Source organism: Parambassis ranga, chromosome 15, assembly GCF_900634625.1.
Source record: "Parambassis ranga chromosome 15, fParRan2.1, whole genome shotgun sequence".
Classification (NCBI taxonomy): domain Eukaryota; kingdom Metazoa; phylum Chordata; class Actinopteri; family Ambassidae; genus Parambassis; species Parambassis ranga.
Window position 1 is genome coordinate 21,601,033 of NC_041035.1, and position 15,545 is coordinate 21,616,577.

The 15,545-nt window shown below is 52.4% G+C and overlaps 2 protein-coding genes and 2 pseudogenes across 2 annotated transcripts in view; 1 reads left to right on the forward strand and 3 right to left on the reverse strand.

Annotated features, from left to right (window-relative positions):
* The window catches only part of LOC114447599 (PH and SEC7 domain-containing protein 1-like), a 31,228-nt gene extending 25,004 nt beyond the window's left edge, over nucleotides 1–6,224 (reverse strand). Inside the window, exons 1-2 of the mRNA XM_028423992.1 lie at nucleotides 6,174–6,224; nucleotides 5,340–5,378 (exon numbers count right to left, since the gene is read on the reverse strand). Of these exons, the coding sequence (XP_028279793.1) occupies nucleotides 5,340–5,378; nucleotides 6,174–6,224 (90 nt within the window). The remainder of the gene's footprint in view (nucleotides 1–5,339; nucleotides 5,379–6,173) is intronic.
* A 463-nt stretch (nucleotides 6,225–6,687) lies between these two features.
* Nucleotides 6,688–9,718, forward strand: LOC114446932 (elongation of very long chain fatty acids protein 6-like; annotated as a pseudogene).
* Nucleotides 9,719–9,754: 36 nt separating this feature from the next.
* On the reverse strand, nucleotides 9,755–12,897 carry LOC114446926 (apoptosis-inducing factor 2-like; annotated as a pseudogene).
* The window catches only part of LOC114447680 (apoptosis-inducing factor 2-like), a 5,671-nt gene continuing 308 nt past the window's right edge, over nucleotides 10,183–15,545 (reverse strand). The window contains exons 2-10 of the mRNA XM_028424071.1: nucleotides 12,859–12,916; nucleotides 12,055–12,231; nucleotides 11,835–11,950; nucleotides 11,564–11,683; nucleotides 11,407–11,499; nucleotides 11,203–11,332; nucleotides 11,003–11,155; nucleotides 10,405–10,605; nucleotides 10,183–10,334 (exon numbers count right to left, since the gene is read on the reverse strand). Coding sequence (XP_028279872.1) covers nucleotides 10,183–10,334; nucleotides 10,405–10,605; nucleotides 11,003–11,155; nucleotides 11,203–11,332; nucleotides 11,407–11,499; nucleotides 11,564–11,683; nucleotides 11,835–11,950; nucleotides 12,055–12,231; nucleotides 12,859–12,916 — 1,200 coding nt within the window. The remainder of the gene's footprint in view (nucleotides 10,335–10,404; nucleotides 10,606–11,002; nucleotides 11,156–11,202; nucleotides 11,333–11,406; nucleotides 11,500–11,563; nucleotides 11,684–11,834; nucleotides 11,951–12,054; nucleotides 12,232–12,858; nucleotides 12,917–15,545) is intronic.

The following is a 15,545-nucleotide window of genomic DNA, read 5'->3' on the forward strand; positions in this document are numbered from 1 at the left end:
TTCATACTAGTCTGGTTGTTTACTGTTTATTGTGCCGCCTGGAATCAGGAGGTCAGAGGTCAGAGGTCAGAGGTCAGGATGACACAGGTTCATGAACATGTTCCTGTGAACTCTACAGCAGCCTCCACATCCTGCTTCAGCCCGACTGAAGGAAACTCCAGCAAACACTCCACGAGCCTGAAGTCGGACCTTCAAGGTTCTTTGTGGAGGCTTCATGTAGGTCATGTGGGTCTCTGCTCCGTCAGAGCAGCCGAACATGTCACATCTAAGAGGACAAACCTCACAGTTCTGCTGGATTATCACCCCCTGACTGTCCATTCATGTCCCTGGTTGTCCCTGTAATGGCGGCGACGGGACCATGTGGGCCAGCAGGAGACAACCGACACACGTGAGTGTGGTTTGTCTTTTAACAGGTGAGGAAGAGCAGCTTGGACGGCAGTTACAGAGGGAACTAAGGCGGCTGTACGTCTGGCAGCTGCTCACACCTCAGACCGTTCATTCATTTACTGACGGAGGTCAGCGCTGCGTCCTGAGGACGGCCTGGAGCCAGCCTGAGCCACAGGAGCTTCACTTCATCCACTCTGACACATGGTCACTGACTGTGCCTCATCTTACACACTTCTGTCTGCCTGCCTGTCTGCCTGTCTGTCTGCCTGTCTGTCTGTCTGTCTGCCTGTCTGCCTGCCTGCCTGCCTGCCTGCCTGTCTGTCTGCCTGTCTGTCTGCCTGTCTGCCTGTCTGTCTGCCTGTCTGTCTGTCTGTCTGCCTGTCTGTCTGTCTGTCTGTCTGCCTGCCTGTCTGCCTGTCTGCCTGTCTGCCTGTCTGTCTGCCTGCCTGTCTGTCTGTCTGTCTGTCTGTCTGCCTGTCTGTCTGTCTGTCTGTCTGCCTGTCTGCCTGTCTGTCTGCCTGTCTGTCTGCCTGTCTGCCTGTCTGCCTGTCTGTCTGTCTGTCTGTCTGTCTGCCTGTCTGTCAACAGCCTTCTTATTAGAGCTCAGTTCTGATTGGCTGAGCTGCTGAAGCGTCTTTTAGGAGCAGTGGAACAAAAAGTCCAGCTGCTCTGCTCTGATCTTCATGGACATTCAGCTGGAAGCAGCCGTTGGCTGCAGCTGTGCAGAGGACAGAGGACAGAGGACAGCGAGCACAGACAGTCAGAAACACGACACCAGCTGCTGGAACAGCCTCTGGCTCCTATTTCAGTGCTTTCAGTCTGCAGAGCTCTGCTGCACGTTGCCCCGTCATGGACACACAGAGAGGTCAGCGGGACAGAGTCCCTCCATCACAGAGACCTCCACTCCAGTCTGACCAGAACTGACGGAGAAACGCTGCTGCCTGTCCTGCTGCTGGTGTTCACTCCTACTGAGGAGGAGGAGGAGGAGGAAGATGTCAGACATCAGCAGTCACACACACACTCAGTGAAAAGCTGCAGTCTGCAGTCATTAAGCAGCCGAGCAAAGACCACACTCTGATCACACACTCTCTGCACAGGATGACAGACCTCGCCTCACTTCCTTTTCCTCTGGTCTCTATTGAACTATGTCACAAGGGCTTCTGGGAAATGTAGGAGATCAGCTGCATCACAGGAGCCCCGAGCCTCATCCTCCTCCTCATCCTCATCCTCCTCCTCATCCTCATCCTCCTCCTCATCCTCATCCTCCTCCTCCTCCTCATCCTCATCCTCCTCCTCCTCTGACTGTAACAGCTCCTCCTTGAGCAGCAGAGGTTCATGTCTCACAGACCTCCCTCCTTCACCGAGGATTCATCCTCACCACGCTGAGTCTGCTGACCCCACAAACTGAGCTGCACTCTGCCATCTGTCTGCTGACGACACGCCACGTCACGCCATGACACCACACGCCACTACACCTCACGTCACACCGTGACACCACACGCCACTACACCTCAATGGACACCACACACCATTACACCTCACACCGTGACACGCCACTACATGTCACGGCGTGACACCACACGCCACGTCACAACCCACTGACAGCATCCCATCAAACTCCAACTCATCCAGAGCTCTGCAGCTCAGACTGCTGCAAGTTCTCACACACACACACACACACACACACACACACACACAGCTAAACTCTGGCCTCTGTTATTACTATAAATAATGAACACAATCATCATTTAACTGATTTTTTTATCCAAACTGTTCTAAAGAGAATTTTCAAGTTTCCTTCTGCTAAAAATATTTATTACACAGAATAATGTGAACAGCAGCTTCCTGCTACACAACTCAACCACAGCTACACAACTCAACCACAGCTACACAACTCAACCACAGCTACACAACTCAGCTACACAACTCAACCACAGCTACACAACTCAACCACACAACTCAACCACACAACTCAACCACAGCTACACAACTCAACCACAGCTCAACCACAGCTACACAACTCAGCTACACAACTCAACCACAGCTACACAACTCAGCTACACAACTCAACCACAGCTACACAACTCAACCACAGCTACACAACTCAACCACAGCTCAACCACAGCTACACAACTCAACCACAGCTACACAACTCAGCTACACAACTCAACCATAGCTACACAACTCAGCTACACAACTCAACCACAGCTACACAACTCAACCACAGCTACACAACTCAGCTACACAACTCAACCACAGCTACACAACTCAACCACACAACTCAACCACACAACTCAACCACAACTCAACCACAGCTCAACCACAGCTACACAACTCAGCTACACAACTCAACCACAGCTACACAACTCAACCACAGATACACAACTCAACCACAGCTACACAACTCAACTACACAACTCAACCACAGTTACACAACTCAACCACAGCTACACAACTCAACCACAGCTACACAACTCAACCACAGCTACACAACTCAACCACAGCACAACTCAACCACAGCTACACAACTCAACCACAGCTACACCACAACTCAACCACAGCTACACAACTCAACCACAGCTACACCACTCAACCACAGCTACACCACAACTCAACCACAGCTACACCACAACTCAACCACAGCTACACCACAACTCAACCACAGCTACACAACTCAACCACAGCTACACAACTCAACCATAGCTACACAACTCAACCACAGCTACACCACAACTCAACCACAGCTACACAACTCAGCCACAGCTACACAACTCAACCATAGCTACGCCACTCACCGACACACAGGACGTCTCACCGAGACAAACACAACACAGGACAGGCTCTGTGTGTGCTTCGCTCTGCACTCAATCATTAGTGTCAGCCTTAATAAGGCCACGGTGTGTGTGTGAGAGTGTGTGTGTGTGTGTGTGTGTGTCAGATACACAAATAAACTCTCAGACTGATAAGCACACAGTTAGCCCTACTTTTCCTGGACTCTGCTAATAGGATTCCCCCAACACTCCTCCTCCTCATCCCCCTCCCAGCATGCACTGCTCAATCCACACACACACACACACACACCCTTACCCTTATATCCCCACACATATGCAGACACACGTGCCAACACACACACACACAAGCTGTAACCTTACCTGCGTGTCCTGGTGTCCTCGCCGCTGCAGTAACGTCTCCTGGGTTGCCGTGGTAACCTTCTTTCCCTCTCTCTCTCTCTGTTATAGAGTAACCTTGCTCTATCCTCCCTCGCCCTCCTCGCTTTCTCTCCCGTTGAACACTTGTTGTCTGCAGCACAGCCGGCTCATCGTGGATTTACCGAGTCGACTCAGCTCCTCCACCTCCGGCCCCTCCTCTTCCTCCTCCTCACTCCTCCTCTTCCTCCTCCTCACCCCTCCTCTTCCTCCTCCTCACCCCTCCTCTTCCTGCTCCACTTCCGATCTCGATCAATCAGATCATGTCCCCGCCCCCTTCTTCCAGGAAGCCTGCCAGCCAATCAGGTGAAGGCTGCCTGCAGACCTGGCTTCTTCAGCTGCGACAGATGGCAGCTTAGGAGAAGGTGAGGGGGGTGAGGTGAGTGAGGGGGGTGGTCAGAGGATCAGCTGACCTTCCAGCAGGCGGCGAGCAGAGATGGTGCAGAGGACATGAAGAGTCACAGGAATAACTCCCACAGTGATGTCACAGTGCGCTGCAGCAGGATTGGCTGACAGGCTGCTGAGGTCACAGCCTGTGTGCCGTCATTCAGTCACATGACATTACAAAGAAATCTGAAAGGCGGTGGGTGGAGGCCCCGCTGATCACACACAGGAAGAAGACACACGCGTCATAAACATGACCACATTACAACAGTGACCTGTCACCTGACAGCAGCTCTGAGAGAACCGCAGCAGCATGTTCTCATGTCCTCCACCTGTTCTCTGTTTACAGCCCAGTCTGACCAAAGCGGAACGGGACAAACACCAGCTGATGTCATCAGCCGTCAGCGGCCGTCTGACGCCTTCGTTTTTTACCATAGTGGGACCCCTGATGGCGACTCCTCAGCAGCACACGGTCACTGATTTGCTGTTCAAGAGTGACGCACAAGAAACAAAAGCACTCAGAGAGACCTGTAGCAGTTGCTGCCCCCTGCTGGTGTGGAGACTCATTCCCTCACGCTGTGCATGCAGCGGGCCTTGTTTCGAGGTGTCGGAGGTGTGAGGCCGCTGACCCAGACAGAACAATGACGGCCCCTGTGGAGATGTGCTGGAACTGCAGGTGTGCTTTTACAGCTAGAGATTAATATCCTCAGATTATATGACAAAAAACTAAACTGTGATTTACTGTAGTTTCCCTGAGTGTTTTATCAGTTTGAATCATTCTTGCTTTCAGAAACCTGTCATCCGGTCCTCATCCTGATCCTGGTGCTGACTGAGGAGCAGAGACCAGCCTCCTGTCACAGACTTCCTTCCATTATTATTACACATATACAGACATGAGACAGCGCCTTCTAGAGGACATCATGTCTCCTTGCTCGTGCAGCCCAGACCTCCTGTGAGACATCAGTCTCTTTGAGCCTCCCTACATTTGGTCCTCAGCTGTCTTGGTTCTGTCAGACCCCTGAAGCTCTGTGGATCAGGGGAGGATGCTCTCCGGTTCGGCTGGTGTGTGATCCACCGAGCAGCCCTGCCTGCGCTGAAACGTGGACTGGCTGCTGCTGGCTCGGCGCAGCGGGTGGACCCTTATTTTGAAAAGACACGTTAACACACGAAGGCTCTAAGAAGTGAACATTAGGGAGGAGAGGCGCTGTCAGGGGATCAGAAGGTCAGCCGGACTGAGGAGCGGGCGCTAATGACCCGCGGGAGGATCTCCCTCACAGATGATCACAGTGTAATCTGCACAATAACACAATCACTTCACAAACAGCTGTTTCTTCTAAGGACTTCCGCATACCGGGCACTCACCTCCACAGAGCCGGGCTGTGGCTTTATCGACCCGTGCAGCTCCGCAGCAGCACCGACGTGGACTCGGACTCACCCGGCCGGTCCATTAACGGCAGCGGCGGCAGCGGGCGGAGCGACGGACACGGAGAAAGCAGATGAACCGAAGGAGTCAAGGGGCAGAAAGTGGCACGGCTGCGCGGACAGAAGGCTCCGGCGGCGGTCAGCTGAGAGTCCTCCGTCCGCCCGCGGCTCCGCTCCTTCCTCGGATCCTCTTTTCTTTCTTTTCCAGGCGGCTGCTTGACATTAGTTTACGTTCTCCACGGCGACTCCAACTTCCGCATCGCTCAGGTGACGTAACGGCGACGTAAGGGGACGTCAGAGCGGACCGACTGGGAGGGTACGAGCTGCTGAATATTTATATAACTATAGTGTGTGTGTGTGTGTGTGTGTGTGTGAGAGAGAGAGAGCTCCATAAACGGACACTACTGGAAGGTTAATTACAAAACAGACTAATAATAATCATTAAATAATCATAATAAAGGGTTAATACGTCATGAATAAAGTGTAAATCATGTTTTCTATCTGAGCCTCTCAGGAGTAAACAATAAAGAGATGTAAACAAACAGGAAGAGGACAACAACAGCAAAAAGACCTTTGTTCAGCGTGACGTCACCATGTCTGAAAAGAGACATGTGGCCGCGCGCGGGGGGGGGGGGGGGGGGGGGGGGGGGGGGTTCAGGTGGACTCCGGAAAGACCTGCAGTTACAGTGTGTCTCCAGCAGGTGGCAGCACCATCCATCACAGTGATGCCGCCTGCTGATTGGACACAAAGCTCTTGATCTAAGACACTCTCACACATGGAACTTCATGGACCCTGACAGCAGACGGGTCATTAAGCCTCCACATGTCTGATCCTCCCAACCAGGTTCTGTAAGAAACCACAGGTTCTGACAGGAAGCCCTGATGGACCCATGTGAGCAGCAGCCGCGTGACGTGGGGGAGGTTGTCTGACACTCTGTGTAGGCCTCATGTTGTGTCAGTGCGTCATTCTGAGTCTCCTGTCCTCTGATAAACCCACAAGAACATTCACTCTGTTCTGCTGATAACAAAGAGACAGAAACTGGGCGTCACCAGGCTCCACCCAGGGGGGGGCTGGTCCATGCTTCAGTGATGGAGTTCGGGACCAGAACAAACAGCTGCTTCCTCCTGATCCTCTCTCAGTTCTTCAGACATATGAAGCGGGTGCAGCTGAGTTCTTCCTGTGACTCAGACATGACCGGACCAGGTGGAGCCCTCAGGCCCCGCCCCTTCCGCCCCGCCCCTCGCTAATAGGCTTTAATTAGGACGGGAGCAGGTGAGGGGACAGACGGGGACAGCAGGCGGACTGCGGCGTGTATCTGCGTGGATCAGTGTGGATCAGTGTGGATCAGTGTGACGGAGGCCGACATGCTGCTGAACGACACCGACCTCCGGCTCTCTGAGTACGGCTTCGAGCGGCGCTTCGATGACCGCGGAGCGATTCAGTGGATGCAGCAGAACTGGTGAGTTCACGGCTCGGATTCAGCTCAGTGGAACAAGTTCATCTGAGGGTGGAACCTCCATGGTTCGGGTCCAGTCTTTGTTTCGACACACACCCGGTCCGCTGGTGAGCTCTGCCGCACACACTCTCACCTGAGCCGGTTCACCCGATACCAGAGACAGCTGCGCCCAGCCAGAGGCAGCGGGAGGCGGCGTGTGTGTCGGGGGAGTGCGTGGCTGTGTGTGTCTGTGTGTGTGTGGCTGTGCGTGGCTGTGTGTGTGTGTCTGTGTGTGTGTGGCTGTGTGTGTGTCGGAGGAGTGCGTGGTTGTTTGTTTGTAAAGCCGAGCTGAGGCTCTGACGTCACTCATTCAGGTGAGTTATGAATGGGGTTTAATAAGGCGCAGATTTGGGGCAAACGCATAACTCTGGTCAGGAAAGGAGCTGAAAGGACTCTTACGTCAGAGCGTCAGGTGTGCAGCAGGCGAGGCAGTGACGTCACAGTGCGTTTGTGGTAACTGGGTTGTTCCTCCTCCAGAAAATATTTCAGTAATATCAAATGAATGATCAGGAGTGTGTGTGAGGAGCCTCAGTAAGAATCCCAGGTCCAGGTCAGGACTCATGGAGTGATCCAGAAATCTGATCAATAGCACAGTGAACATAAACATGCTGTTCTTCTCTCAGTGCTGATGTTTCCTGATAAACTGATGGGTTCATCTGTCCGTGTCCTCCTGCAGGAGTACTTCCTTTGTTTTCAGTGCTCTGTACGCCGCCCTGGTGTTTGGAGGTCAGCACTACATGAAGGCTCGACCCAAAATGAACCTGCGGAGGCCGCTGGTCCTCTGGTCGCTGAGCCTCGCTCTCTTCAGGTGTGTGTCCCTGTGTGTGTGTGTCTCTGTGTGTGTGTGTCCCTGTGTGTGTCCCTGTGTGTGTCCCCTGTGTGTGTCCCTGTGTGTGTCCCTGTGTGTGTCCCTGTGTGTGTCCCTGTCCTATCACAAAACATGCAGATACTCTGACACATGAGGGAGGTATGTGCCGGGTCACTTGTGGCCCTGCAGTGGAACCAGTTCAGAGTTTCTGTAATCACTGACAGAGCCGTCTCCATGGCTCCTGTGTTGGTCTGATCTGTTCACTGTAACTCTGAAAGTTACTCACAGACTCATAAGTAACTAATTACTTTGTAACCTGTAAGCCTGACTGTGTTGATGGGGCATGTGCCAACATGCCGTCTCCATGGTAACCACACACGTGGAGATAACTGCTGCTGTTTTGTGTGTGAGAACAATGCAGAAAGACTGAAGCCTGATCTCACACACACACATACATACACACACACACACACACACACACACACACACACACACACACACACACACATACACATACACATACACACACACACACACACACACACACACACACTCTCTCTCTCTCTGACGGATGGTCTCTGCTGTGTTCTGCAGCATCATCGGGGCCGCTCGGACCGGTTCCTACATGTTCCACATGCTCAGCTCCAGCGGCTTCAGACGCTCCATCTGTGATCAGAGCTTCTACAACGGCCCAGTCAGCAAGTTCTGGGCCTACGCCTTCGTCCTCAGCAAAGCTCCCGAGCTCGGTCAGTGCAACATTTAAACCCTGCAGACATGGCGCCTGACGGTCCGAGCGGGGAACTGTAATGATCTGTTGTCTGTTGTTTACATCAGGTGACACGGCGTTCATCGTGCTCAGGAAGCAGAAGCTGCTCTTCCTGCACTGGTACCACCACATCACCGTGCTGCTGTACTCCTGGTACTCCTACAAAGACATGGTGGCCGGCGGCGGCTGGTTCATGACCATGAACTACGCCGTGCACGCACTCATGTACAGCTACTACGCTGCTCGTGCCGCCGGCCTGCGCGTACCCCGCCCCTTCGCCGTGCTCATCACCAGCGCCAGATTGCTCAGATGGCGATGGGGGTGACGGTGAGCGGGCTGGTGTACCGCTGGATGCAGCATGGCGACTGCCCGTCCCACCTCCACAACATCGCCTGGGCGGGGCTCATGTACCTCAGCTACCTGCTGCTCTTCTCCAACTTCTTCTACTGCACATACCTGCGCCGCCCCGACTCCACCAAGGCCAAGAGCCAGTAGAGGGCGAGGAGGATTGTGGGAAGTGTGTTGTGCTGACTGACGGAGCAGGATGACGCTCTGAGCATGCTCTCCCAGATAAAACACACACACACTGATGACATCAGAACATTCCTCGCTGACCGGTCACCACAGCTTTACCCACGCCTGACAGAGCGGCTGACGCAGAGAACAGCTGTGCTGCTTTTCTTTGTCCTCCGTCTGTCTGGCGTGGTGATGGAGGCTCCTGTCTGAGGACCAACACCCTGCGCCTCTCTGAGGACCAACACCCTGCGCCTCTCTGAAGCCTCTGGACGGATGAACAGTTCCTGGTGGTCGGTCTGGAGGCTTCCTGGTGAAAGCGGATCCTCCCAGTCCTCCTGGGGCAGGTCTGACTGGTTCCTCCTGCTCGCCACAACCCCCACCTCTCACAGGTGGGGCAGCCGGCTGACTCACACACTTTTGTTTTTTTAAAAACCTGCTGATGATCATTCCACTTTTATTTACAGCTAAGAAACATTTTAATGTTTATTTATTGATTGGTTTGTTTACATGTTTACACTGAATGATGGCGCCTGATTGGCTGCTGGAGAAGTCTCATGTCTTCATGCTCACTGCTCACTTTAGGTTTTTACGTTGTCACTCGCATGTTTATTTCTATTTATCACCGAATGTTTCTGACTTGAATGTTCCACAGGTGTGCAGCTGGCTCTCACAGTGATTGATTGTTGATCAGTGTGTGATTGGAATGTGTAAAATGACTTTTTTCTGTATGAACACACTGAACTGTTGAAATAATTCATGAAAGAAAAGCTGTCATTTAAAATGTTTTTATTTATTGCTTGAAAAATAAAGAATCACTTAACTTTGATTAAACAGGCGGCGTAACTGTGAGTTTTGTGTTAGCATCGTGTTAGCTGAAAGCTACAGGAAGTGACTGAAACGTCAACATTAAGACACGTAGGCTGATTCTGGCAGCTGTGGATGTTAGCTTAGCACCAGGGCAGCAGCAAGCTAAAGGCTTAAGGTAGGTGTGTGTCTGTCTGTGTGTGTGTGTGTCTGTGTGTGTGTGTCTGTCTGTGTCAGTGTGTGTCAGTGTGTCTGTCTGTGTGTCAGTGTCTGTCAGTGTGTGTCTGTGTGTTAGTGTGTGTCTGTCTGTGTGCGTGTCAGTGTCTGTCAGTGTGTGTCTGTGTGTGTGTGTTAGTGTGTGTCTGTCTGTGTGCGTGTCAGTGTGTGTGTGTGTCAGGGCTGTTGCTGGTTCATCTCCCTCCAGCTCTTCCACAGTAACAGATCTCTGCTTTTCCCCAGAGTGACGAGGTAGCGAGGCAGCCGCAGGCCGTTAAACTGACCTACGCCGTCGTCCCGGCCCATCGCCAACAACATGGTGACGTTACCTAGCAACCAGCAGCACAGACGGGTCAGGACCAACGTCAGTCAGTGAGAAGAAGAAAACAGACGCTGTACCTGTGCAATACGCCTTCAGCGCCTTCCCTTGCAGACTGTTGGCGATGTTGCTAACGGCAACGGCAGCGTGAAGGCCTGCGTGGTACGCCATCTTGGGCTCTTTGATGTCAGCACAGTCGCCCACGGCGTAGACGTTGGAGAAACCTTCAACCTGCAGGTAGTCGTTTACCTTCAGAGCCCCGTTATCAGCGAGGCAACTGTCTGTCAAACACAGTGCTGACTGATCAATGACTGATCATTGACCTTTGACCTCTGGCCTCAGCAGGCATGATCAAAACGACCAGTTGAACTGTAAGGCAAAGTTTTATGTGTGTGTGCTCTGTGACGAGTGTGTGTGTGCTCTGTGATGTGCGCTCTGTGATGAGTGTGTGTGTGCTCTGTGATGTGCGCTCTGTGATGAGTGTGTGTGTGCTCTGTGACGAGTGTGTGTGTGCTCTGTGATGTGCGCTCTGTGATGAGTGTGTGTGCGCTCTGTGATGAGCGTGTGTGTGCTCTGTGATGAGTGTGTGTGTGTGCGCTCTGTGATGAGTGTGTGTGTGTGCGCTCTGTGATGAGTGTGTGTGTGTGTGTGCTCTGTGATGAGTGTGTGTGCGCTCACTGAAGCTGGAAGCGTACGCGGTGGCGTTGACCTTCAGCCCGGTGCAGCAGACGATCATGTCAGTGGTCAGTGTGTGTCCTTTGTCGGTGGTGACCTGTGTGTTCTTGTGCGCCACGTTGAGCTGCAGGTCCGACAGGTCGCACACTCTGTGTCCTGAAACACAGCACAGCAGGTCGGACGGCTGTTGGAGCCACACTCACCGTGCTCAGCAGGCCACGTACCGAGCAGCAGCTGCACTCCTTTCTCCAGCAGCACCTGCTTGGCCTGCTGTCTGACGCTGGGCAGCAGATCCGAGTCGGCCAGCCCGATTTTAGAGTGGACCAGAACCACCTGCAGGAGGAGGCCAGGGCGGATTAAGTCAGAGGAGACACCGCGGCAGGGGTCAGAGGTCAGAGTGTGCTCACCGTCTTCTCCGGATACTCCGTCTTGATCTCAGCAGCCATCTCCACACCGGTCGACCCTCCTCCGACCACCAGCACCGAGTCCGCAGCCTGGACCTTGAACACACACACATGTCAACATGTCAACCAGCTGGCTTCTCTCTGCAGGCGCCGTCACTACCTGGCTGACGAAGTCCTGGTACATCTGGACGCTGTTTGATACGACGCCTCCATGTTGAACTTCCCGGGGAACGGCCCGTCCGTCCCCAGTGCACAGGATGAGGTGGGAGTACTGGATCTCCTGCACACACACAAACACACACACACAGACAGACACACATGGTAATTTTACTTCTGATGATCCAAAACACTTTTTTTGTGTTTTTAGTGTGTGTCGTAGCCAGCAGGTGGCAGCAGCTCATCCTGACACAGTGTGTGTGTGTGTGTCTCACCCTCCCTCCCTGCAGGATGACCAGCTGCCTCTCAGTGTCCACTCGCTCCACTCGGCCTTGAACAAAACTCTCCCCAAACGTCTCTGCATATGGGATAAAGGTCCTCTGAGCGAAGCCTGCGCACAGGGTCAGAGGTCACACACACACACACACTAGTGTGACACACACTGCTTTAACTTCCACTACAGCCCTCCTCAAACATGAACCCCGGCTGCAGCACCTGGCTGTACGGAGGCTCGCAGCGCCGCCACGTTGTGATGAAAGGCGTCTCGCATGTCAATCAGGGTGAAGTCCATTCTTTGAGATTTCAGCTGCTGAGCCGCTGCGATGCCGCCAAATCCTCCACCCACCACCACCACGTGGACGCCCTCCGCTGACGACACCTGACCTCCCATCTCTGCACACAGACACACACAGATGTGTTCACTTCTTCATGAATGTGTGTAACATCCTGCAGCAGTTATCCACGGTGGTTCCTCAGAGCCTGATCAAGCGGACCCTCAGCTGCAGAGCAGCAGAAGACCACATAACACTTGGCACAGAAAGACCCTGTGAACCGAGTTCACCATAATCTGTGTCACATCAGTCAGAGTGACCTCAGAGGCGGGCTGTGCACCGATCATCACAGCTCCGCTGTCTGACTTTTACTTTGAAAACCTTCAGCTTCCGGTCCTTCACTGCTTTGATTCAAGCCGTCTGTCCGTGCGCGTGTCTGCAGGACAGCTCGTGCTCAGCTCTGGGATTAATAATCAATAATCACAAAGTAAACTCTTAGTCTTCAGGAACCTTCAGGAACCTTCGGGAACTTTCAGGAACAGGAGGAGTTTCCGGCTGCCAGCGGCTCCAGCAGCGCCGACCGCACCGACCGCAGCACCGACCGGCTGTTCGCCTCTGACTCCTCACAGAACCGACCGGACGTCACTCACCTGCCAAGTACAACCGCGCGCAGCTCCTTTCTGCCTCCGTTCGGATTGTTCCAGCGCCGGGTTTCCTGGTCCCGTCCTGTGTCGTCACGTTTCTCCACCAATCACGGCCCAGATGTGTCCGGTCTGAGGGGCGGGCTCTCCTGCTGCCTTCACGTGCTGAGACACAAAACCAGGGCCGTGAAGCAACCGCTTTTATTCAGGGTCTGTTGAAGGCATCAGTCACATGATCAGAGGAGACACAGACTGCTGCAAAGATCAGAGGGTTGTTGATGAGGTCAGAGCGATCAGCTGACCTCAGAGGTCAGAGCGATCAGCTGACCTCAGAGCGATCAGCTGACCTCAGAGCGATCAGCTGACCTCAGAGGTCACTGTGCAGCTTTGAATATTAAACCAGTGGAAGTTAAAAACTCAAACATTCATCAAGACATCTGAACAGCACAGGTCCAACACATGAGTTTGTTTAGCTCGTCTCCCTGGACACAGACACAGGACGGCTTCTTTCAGATATCCAGTCTTCGTGCTTCATGAGTCTTCCTCCCTGAGGATCCACAGGTCCAGACTGACTGAGTCCTCCTCACAGCATCATCCTGCCTCCACCATGTCTGACTGTATGAAGCCTGTTCTTTGGCTTCTAGCCTCTCCTTTCTGGTCTCCACATGAAGACAACATCTCCGTGAGCACAGAGCTCTAGTTCAGCTTCATCTGACCAAAGGACTTCAGTCTGCTCTGTCTCCAGGTGGTCTCTAGCAGACCTCAGTCTGGTCTGTCTCCAGGTGGTCTCTAGCAGACCTCAGTCTGGTCTGTCTCCAGGTGGTCTCTAGCAGACTCCAGTCTGGTCTGGAAGTGTCTTCTCTGCAGTCTGGCAGTCCATTCCTGTGCAGGACTCTAGTGACGGTCTTCCCTGACTCTTCAGGTCCAGACCTGGTTCAGTCCTTCACTAGTGTCTCTGCAGTGCTCTGTGTCCTCACTTTAAGTACAGATCAGGTTTCAGGGTGATTACAGTGCCAGAGGTTTCAAGTCAGTAAAGTGTAGAAAGTGTCGACAGACCAGATCCACGTCAGAGCAGTGAGCGCTGAATAAGAACACATGAGCCTCCAGCTCTTCCTCTACACAAAGGGGAACAACACACACACACACTGCAGTAACCTGTTCGGTGCTGGTAGTTTTACTTCAGGCCGTCACTGCTGAGCGCCCCCCACAGGCTGAACGGCACACTGCACCATGTACCCGCGCTTCCAGAGCATCATCAAGTCACACAGCGACGAAGCATCAGACCGGAAGAGGTTTCCTCAAAATAAAAGCACGTGAACTGACGCTAACGTCCAGCTCAGCCCAGTGCAGACCAACAGCCAATCAGAGCACTGATTGGCTGTTGGAAAATATGTGATCAACTCTTTATTAATGTGGTTACAAAAAGATTGAAAGAAGTGAAAAGGCTCAAAGTCAAGTAACGGATTATAATCCTCTTTAGAGAACAGAATAGAAAATACTTTATTAATTAAACTCGGGTACCAGCAGCAATACACCACCGACAGTCAGAGCAAAGTTAAATAGAATAAATAGAACATAGTACAGTAAAAATAAAGGAGGAAAGATAAGAGGGAGACAGGACAGAGAGGATGAAGGAGAGAGAGAGAGGAGAAGAAGAGGGAGACAGGACAGAGAGGATGAAGGAGAGAGAGAGAGAGGAGAAGAGGGAGACAGGACAGAGAGGATGAAGGAGAGAGAGAGAAGAAGAGGGAGACAGGACAGAGAGGATGAAGGAGAGAGAGAGAGAGGAGAAGAGGGAGACAGGACAGAGAGGATGAAGGAGAGAGAGAGAGAGGAGAAGAGGGAGACAGGACAGAGTCTCCTTGCAAACTGGATAATATGATGATCAATGGTATAAAACATAAATTCCCCATTTTAATTAAACTAACATAAGTCATGTAAACTAGAGCTCTACAGTTGGACTGGATCAACAATGTGTCCTTGTTATTCATGACAAAACTAAAATATCTCCTGTTCTACAACAGGACGTTAAAATGATGGAGCTTTCAGATTTAATAAGCAGCATAAAGGTGTGATGGTAACACTTTAAGAAACTAGTCATATTGAAACCTGTGTGATGGTCCAGGCTGTGGGCAGAGTGAAGAGAGGCTGAATGATGACTAATCACTCCCACTGTTTACCCTGTGTTTACCTCATAACCAGCCGACAGCAGCAGTACTCTCACTTAGTTTACTGTTAATCTGTCACTGATGGACGGACTTATTATGGACTTAACTTGTTCACTGACCCACGAGCCAGAGCAGCATCATGGATGGACGTTATAAAACACAGTCCATCAGCAGACTCTCAGTCCATCAGCAGACTCTCAGTCCATCAGCAGACTCTCAGTCCATCAGCAGACTCTCAGTCCATCAGCAGACTCTCAGTCCATCAGCAGACTCTCAGTCCATCATCAGACTCTCAGTCCATCAGCAGACTCTCAGTCCATCAGCAGACTCTCAGTCCATCAGACTCTCAGTCCATCATCAGACTCTCAGTCCATCAGCAGACTCTCAGTCCAGCAGACTCTCAGTCCATCAGACTCTCAGTCCATCAGACTCTCAGTCCATCAGCAGACTCTCAGTCCAGCAGACTCTCAGTCCATCAGACTCTCAGTCCATCAGACTCTCAGTCCATCAGCAGACTCTCAGTCCATCAGACTCTCAGTCCATCAGACTCTCAGTCCATCAGCAGACTCTCAGTCCATCAGACTCTCAGTCCATCAGCAGACTCTCAGTCCATCAGCAGACTCTCA